At 39.8% G+C, this 7548-nt stretch overlaps 1 protein-coding gene across 1 annotated transcript; it reads left to right on the top strand.

The window, feature by feature from the left end:
- Positions 1–117: 117 nt before the first annotated feature.
- LOC146631288 (ubiquitin carboxyl-terminal hydrolase 12-like) lies at positions 118–4421 on the top strand. Its single transcript, XM_085356664.1, has 16 exons — positions 118–252; positions 362–445; positions 934–989; positions 1309–1399; positions 1485–1547; positions 1657–1757; positions 1881–1937; positions 2038–2169; positions 2262–2385; positions 2472–2623; positions 2729–2828; positions 2969–3045; positions 3227–3335; positions 3945–4002; positions 4172–4329; positions 4416–4421. Exons 1-16 carry the CDS (start codon positions 118–120, stop codon positions 4419–4421), a joined length of 1503 nt encoding a protein of 500 aa, XP_085212790.1.
- Positions 4422–7548: the final 3127 nt, after the last annotated feature.

Genomic DNA, 7548 nt, shown 5'->3' with positions numbered 1-7548 from the left:
TCTTGTCTATAATTTATATTGATTCAGAGATTAGCGTTTGAAAATGTAGAGTGTAAATGTACAAAATACATGATTTTGTTCCATTACAGTTATTAATTTTTATCTGCAATCTCCAGCATGTACTCCTTGTTAAAAATTTGCACTTTGAAAAATAACATTTACACTTTTGTCCTCATCAGCATCCCGGATGCTCCTGTTACTGAAAATGGTCAAAAGAAGAAGAGAAAATGGAGACACCTCTGCTGTTCCTCGGTTTGCTTTTACACAAAACATATGAAATGCACATTCTCTTTAAATTGCACTTGTTAATTTAAAGTGACTTTACTTTTTTAATAAACGTATGTTTGTTCGTACTCTGCAGCAAACTGACAGCGATGCAGAGGCAGAGAGCAACACTGTGAAGACACAAAAAAAGTGTCGCTGGTTTCTTTTTAAATTCTGGAAGGTATGTTTTATGGAAAGAGTCACTGTCATCAAGCATTTACTCATCACAGTTAAATGAGAAGAATTAAGAGCAATTTAGCACACAGCCATGTCCTCAAATTAAGTTCAAAGATGTTTAAACGTTTTTTTTTCACAGAAAGGTAAGTTCGAAGAGACTTGCAGGATGTTTCTCTAAATATTTTTTATGGTGAATAAGCATTTTTGAAGCTTCATGGATGATTTCTGTAAAAACTGAATTTTGATCAGAACCAAATGAAGGATTTTGTATTTCATAGGACAAACTTTAAAACTCAATTTAAGGCATGAATAAATTGTTTTTATTTTATTTAAAGATATTCCTATATCTGCTTCATGAGCTGACAGCTCACTAAAGTGATAAATAATATGAAATAATACCAAATTCTCTAACTGGACACTTTTCATGGAGAGACCCACTTGGTATGTTTGTTTTATGCCATTACTGATGTTGCTTTTCTTGTTTCTAAACAGAAATTACACAAACAAAACGTGGCAGAGAAGGAAATTCCTTCTACGTCTCATCAGAGGTAAAGAAATGCGCCAGTCTTTAATGCTGCTGGAGATATTTATAGCAGTGGTTGAGTTGGAGCTCTTTTATTTCCCTTTTATTGGCATTTTTCTTCCACCTTGTGTATTTACATCTTTTTTACTCCTTCTAGTCTTGTCTATTATTTATATGGATGCAGAGATTAGCGTTTGAAAATGTAGAGTGTAAATGTATAAAATACATGATTTTGTTCATGTTGGTATTCCATTACAGTTATTCACTTTTATTAGCAATCTATATTAGCAAAATGTACTCCTTCTTATAAATTTCCACAACATTTACACTTTTGTCCTCATCAGCATCCCGGATGCTTCTGTTGCTGCCACACCAGCTAACCCTGAAAATGGCCAAAAGAAGAGAAAATGGAGACACATCTTCTGCTGTTCCTCGGTTTGCTTTTACACAAAACATATGAAATACACATTCTCTTTAAAATGTACTTTTTAATAAACTTATGTTTGTTCGTCCTCTGCAGCAAACTGACAGCGATGCAGAGGCAGAGAGCAACACTGTGAAGACTCTTTTTAAATCCGGGAAGGTATGTTTTATGGAAAGAGTCACTGTCATCAAGCATTTACTCATCACAGTTAAATGAGAGCAATTAAGAGCAATGAGGCACACAGCTATGTCCTATATATTTATATCAGGTAAGAAGCACCACGGAAACGATCCCAGCAGACCTGAGTTGGGACACTTGGATTATGGAGCTTCTGGACCAAGAGAGTGGATGGGAGCATGTGTTTAACAGGTAAGAGAAAGACGTCCTCCAAAATGTTTCAACTTCAAAGCTCATGCATCCATGCACATACACTGCTCAGCATCCTGACATCTTTCCTAATTTTGTGTTTGTGTTTTTACCTTTTTGGAGCAGTGTAGCATGCGGTGGAGAAATAATAGAAAGTCAAACTGGGACTATAGACTGCTTCGGGTGAGTACACGTGGTGCACAAAGACCAAAGCTCACTTTGTCAAAGTGGAGAAAATGAATTCTTTTACACTGATACTGTAAACGTTGTGCGTGTGTGTCAGGTTTCCAAACATCGGAAACACCTGCTACATGAACTCCTGCCTGCAGAGCCTCCTCAACATTGAGGAGTTCATAAGAGACATCAGGCGTCAGGAGGTTTTGTGGAGCACAGATCCAGAAGCTCAGCTCTTAAGGTGCGCTACGTCAACCTTCTACTTTCTTCAAAAACCTGAAGAACAAAGAGATCTAACAGCAGAAATGTCTGTTTACCCTTTCCTTTCTACAGAAGGCTCATTGATGTCAGGGACTGTCATGAGTCAACAGATTATGGCCTTAAAGATCACCACCTAAGAGCTTTTAAGAAGGCATTCAGCAGTCAAGCTCCTGAATACACCGGCAGTGCACAGAAAGTGCGTCAGCTATTTGGACATTTTGTTTTTTTGCTTTACCTTCTGATTTTGATGTACTGTTTTAAATCTCTCTGCTTTTCTTTCAGGACGCTCATGAATTCCTAACATTGTTCCTCAATGAGGTCAAAAGGCTCGCACCTCACCTGGAGAGGAACGCAGCTCTCCTGGGCCAAAGTTATACCTGCCCAGTAGAAGAGCATCACATTTTTAAAATGGAAAACATGAGGACATGCAAGAGGTAAGCCTGTCTTTCAGAAACGCAGAGCTGGTTGCAATATTTTCATATACCTCTTTTCCACCTACCTGATCTTTACTTTAACTACGTTACTCCTGAAATGTGTAGCTGTGGTCACCAATCATCACAGCACGAGGACTTCACCAGCTTGTCTCTTGACCTTGTTCCAGAGGGGTCTATTATAAACATGTTAGAGACATACTTGAAGGTAAGATCACAAATTCCAATAGAGTTGTAGTGTCAGCGATCTTAACACACCTTTTTTGTTAGTGTTTGTGCGTATGTGTGTGTGCATATGTTGAGATTTCTTTCTACCATAAAGCCTGTTTTCTCTGTGCTGTTGTTCAGGAACAAGAAATAGAATTTCGCTGTGATTGTGGAGGGACGGCCTCAGAACTGAAGTCGTCTTTTGATACACTGCCAAGGTGAGTAAGGTCACATCAGAATTGATCGACTGACCAGGTTTCCAAACTGTGGCGCATCAAATATCAGAGTTTTTCGAGACAATACTTGAGCAGTCGTTTTCTCCCATCTTCTGTTTGTGTTTGACACTCATTCTTCTTATTTTCTACCTTGTTTGTGTTTTTTTTTTTTCTTTTCTGCCAGAGTCCTGATCTTGCATCTGAAGAGGTTTGGCTTTACACAAACCTACAACATTAAGAAGGTGGATGACCCCGTCAGGCTGCAGAGGGACTTGGTGGTGCCATCCAATCAGGTAAAAACAGACTGCAGAACGTCTCAGGCTACGTCCACACTAGCCCTGATAGATTTGAAAACTCCGTGTCCACACTAGTGTTTTCAGTCATTTTCAAATAGTTGTGCGTCTGCATTGAAACGGCCGAAAACGCTTACGTTCCAGTCCTGCGCATGCGCAAAAGTGAGTGAGGATTACAGAATTTGAAGAAAAGCTATCCGGAGCATGTACAAACTGATATTAATCTTTTTTAGGGCTGTCAAAGTTGAGAGCAATCAAAACAACCGCTGTATAATGCACTCGGCTATCTTTGTTTAATTGCTCACATGACTGCATCACATGACTAAAATGCGTCATCGTTTTAGAAAGTCTGCGTTTTCGAGTGTCCACACTGCGACGGGACAACTCCGTTTTGAAATGTGTGCGTTTTCGAGAGCGTTTTCAAGATGCTGTGTTTTTCCTTGAGGAAAACGCCATCTCAGTGTGGACGGGAGGTCAAAGCGGAGAGAAAACGATGTGTTTTCAAACGAAAACGCATTAGTGTGGACGTAGCCTCAGCAAATCAGCTTAATTATGGCTCTGATGTGAGACTTTGTGAAACTAACACTCTTTGGATTTGTTCCTTCTCAGGGTGGTGGCTGTTATAGTCTTGTCAGCATCATCAATCATTATGGAGGCACAGAGTCAGGTAAAACAACAGACTTGTTACAAACAGAAAATGAAAACTTTCTACTTTTCAGTGAAGGACTCACACACAAAAGCTTTTGATGTTCTAAGACGCACTAAGTCAAAATCACTGTTTGCTTGAATCAGCTGACTTCCAGAAGTTGGATTCATTTGTCTTAATGTGATTTCAGGACACTACATCTGTAGTTCTGTCCATCCTGAGGAGAGTCAGCACTCTACATCAGATCGCTGGCTCACCTATAATGACGCACAGGTGCTCCACACAACCGGATCGGCAGCTTGTGAGGAACAGCAGCACTCGGCCTACATGCTGTTTTACAAGAGAAACGTAAGAAGACACAGCATCTCATCCTGAAGTGAGAGAATTTTTAAATGTCCTGTTACCTTGTTAACCAGTTTTGTCTTCATTCTCAGTTCTGAAACAGGAAATGGAAGGAAGGTCATCATCATGCTGAGAAGAAACAACACTCGTCCCAGCCCACCATCGCACACTGGAGGACAAGTACTGGTAAGTATTGCCCTCAGGAGGGAGGGTCCTCCCAGAGAGCCTGGTCCTCCCAAGATTTCTTCCTCCAGGAGGGAGTTTTTTCTTGCCACTGTCGCCCCACATTCACTGGTCTCATCAGCAGGGACATTTTTAACATCCTAAGACCTGAACTCTTTCATGGCATGCATTTTTAATTTCTCTGTGCCATTTGGGTTGATTGGGACCTGATGAATGTGAAAACAAAGACATCAGATTCGGACTATCTTTTTTTTGTTTCTCAAAAAAATGAGATCCACATATGAGGACATTCATTTTAAAGTTCGATTGAACAGGGGCAGTGTAATGTCCTCCCTCATAAGTGGATATCAGGTTTTTGAAGAGCAAAATTTTGTATTTTGGTCTCATAAATGTTATGTCCACATATGTGGACACCAGGTCCTAGGAGGTTAAAACAAAATCTACTAGTAGTGCAGCACTACTAGAGATCGTCCTTTTCTAGACCAGTGTTTGGCTTGCTCTCTGGAACAACAAATTAGTGCTGTCAGCGTTAACGTCATTTTAACTAATGACGTTTACGCTGACAGCACTAATTTGTTGTTATTATTATTAATATTATTATTAATTTATTTGTAAAATAAATTAAATTTAAAAAAACAAAGAAACAATTTGATTCTTTATGTTATTTTGTTTTATTAAAATCAAAATAACAACAAAACAAAAATAACTAATAAAAAAAATATTAAAAGTATTCAGCAGTGTTTTGTGAAATTTGTAATGAGCCTTAGTTAAGTTGATGTCACAGAAGTTTCTGAATCATTTAGATTGTTCAACAAACTGATTCACTCAGGTAAAGATGGTAAGCTGGAGCAATGGTACGCTTGGAGTTCAGTTTAAGTTTTCAGACAAACATTCACTCGATCAGTTGCAGCTTCTGCTTTTAAATAAATGATTTAGCTGCAAATGTTTAGCTGCAGGTAGCAAAGTCCAAAAGTGACAACATTTCCACTGCAGTCTCTCCAGAAATGGCTTATAAACTTTTGACCAAATTAGACATTTATCCTTGGATCATTGACAACCCTGTAGGGTGAAAATCTTTAATTGTACCTTTTATAACATTTTAACAAGTTACTGTCTCCTGCTGCATGTTTCCTGTTTTGGCTGAACTTCATCAGCAAAGCCCTCAAAGCAGCATATGAAAGAAAGTCATCTTTCATTGTTGTCTCCAGCGTGTTAAAAGAGAGATCGAGCTCAGTGATGAGTTTTGAAGCAGCTGCAGGGACTTCTCGAAGGTTTTGGCTCAAACAGTCGCAGGATGTTGTTCACAGTGGTGACACTGTTGACTGGTGATTGACAAGCACTGAGATACTAACATGACAAACACAAGAAACATCATGACTTATTCTCCTGAGTGCCTGCAAAACACAAACACAAAATCAAACTCAAAGCTTTTCTCTCAGGTGCTGGTGTGGCACAATCTAATGATAAGAAAGGTCATGCTTACAGCTTTTGGAGCACAGCTGCACAAAATAACAGCTTTTGGAGCACAAAATGCATTACAGGTAAACCCAGTACCCAAACATGTTAACAAGGATAAAGAAAAAACCTGAAACAAAAGCAGGTAGTGTGGTGATTTATGTTGTGAGGATGCTTTCACTCCCATCAAAGTCGCCCAGTGTTGAGAACCCAAATGAGCCCAAAAACCTCAAGTGGCTGCAACCAACAGCGAACGTCAAGAAGTGGATACTTGCATGTTGAGCCAGAAACATGCAGAAAACCCAAAAGAGGCAAGACAGCACACCTTGGTGCCACTCAGGCAGTACGAACACCTGGAAAGAGGAGCCCACAGTTCAGACCCAAGGACACTGGTAAGGACACCAGCCAGCCAGTTATAAGTCTAGTTTTAATTTTCATTTTAGTTAGTGTTATGGCCTGTCTAAGGGTGGCCAGACCATAATATAAGGGTGATCCACCCCTGTCTGACCCCAAGCAGCACATCACACAACCAGTACAATTTTGATGGTGATTTTTTTTCACAGTGATTGAATTCTAACAAAGGAAAGGAGCGAACTACAGCTTCGGGGTGGACCCCAAAACAACAAACAAAAGGGACCGTATCTAAAGGATGTACAAAACTTATTTATGAAAAGAATAAAACCAAATAACAATGTCTTATCTCCCTAACTAACAAAAACATGAGAAAAGGGTAATCGAATAGAGTGAACCATAGACTGTATAAAAGATAGGACCATTGCAACTTTACTGCAGCACTTCACCCTTTCACATAGTCCCAGCTCTTCTCTGTCATGTTTTATGGTGCTGCAAATGTCTTCAGTTGGTGAAAGGTCTGGGCTGCTGGTGTCTTGTTGTGCTTGCTATGCATCCCTGACTCGTTTCTTCTTTCTTTTTTTTTCTTTTTTTTTAATGTATTTATTTATGCAAGTTTCAAAATTTTTTTACACATTCACAAACAGCGGGACAGAAGAACACAGACAATAAAGACAATAACAACCAAAAAAAACAAACAAACAAACAAAAAAAACAGAGCAACAAACCACACAACAGGGTACAAGGCCAGCACTTATTAAAAACAGCAGAGAAGCAAACAAAGCAACTGGTATACATGTCAAACAACTCACAATCTAGTGAGTCCAATCCACAAGATCAAATCCAAAGATCGCTAGGAGGAGCTGATAACAATCATGCAAAAACAGTTATGGGCAACAGCTCAGAATGAAAGCAGTTAAAACAATGTGGTCAGGACCCAGGGCGTGGACTGTCCTTCTTAATGTGGTCTATAAAGGGCCCCCATATCTTCCTGAACTTCTCCATGGAATCAGACGTAGAGAACCGAATTTCTTCCAGGTATAGACAGGAGACCATCTCCTCGAGCCACCTCTTGAAGCAGGGAGGGGAGGCAGATTTCCACTCCCCCAGAATCAAACGTTTGGCAATCACCATACCAAACATGAGGGCCTGTTGAACAGCAAAGGGAAGTGCCAAGGAGTCGCCGGAGCAGCCCAGGATCACCATAAGACAGTCAGGATACAGTTGCCTATCATA

This window comes from Diplotaxodon limnothrissa, linkage group LG6 (assembly GCF_057381915.1).
Source record: "Diplotaxodon limnothrissa isolate DT_005_m linkage group LG6, D_limnothrissa_male_GT1.1, whole genome shotgun sequence".
In the NCBI taxonomy this organism is placed as follows: domain Eukaryota; kingdom Metazoa; phylum Chordata; class Actinopteri; order Cichliformes; family Cichlidae; genus Diplotaxodon; species Diplotaxodon limnothrissa.
Note: the sequence above shows the minus strand (reverse complement) of the source record. Positions and strands in the feature narration are given on the sequence as shown.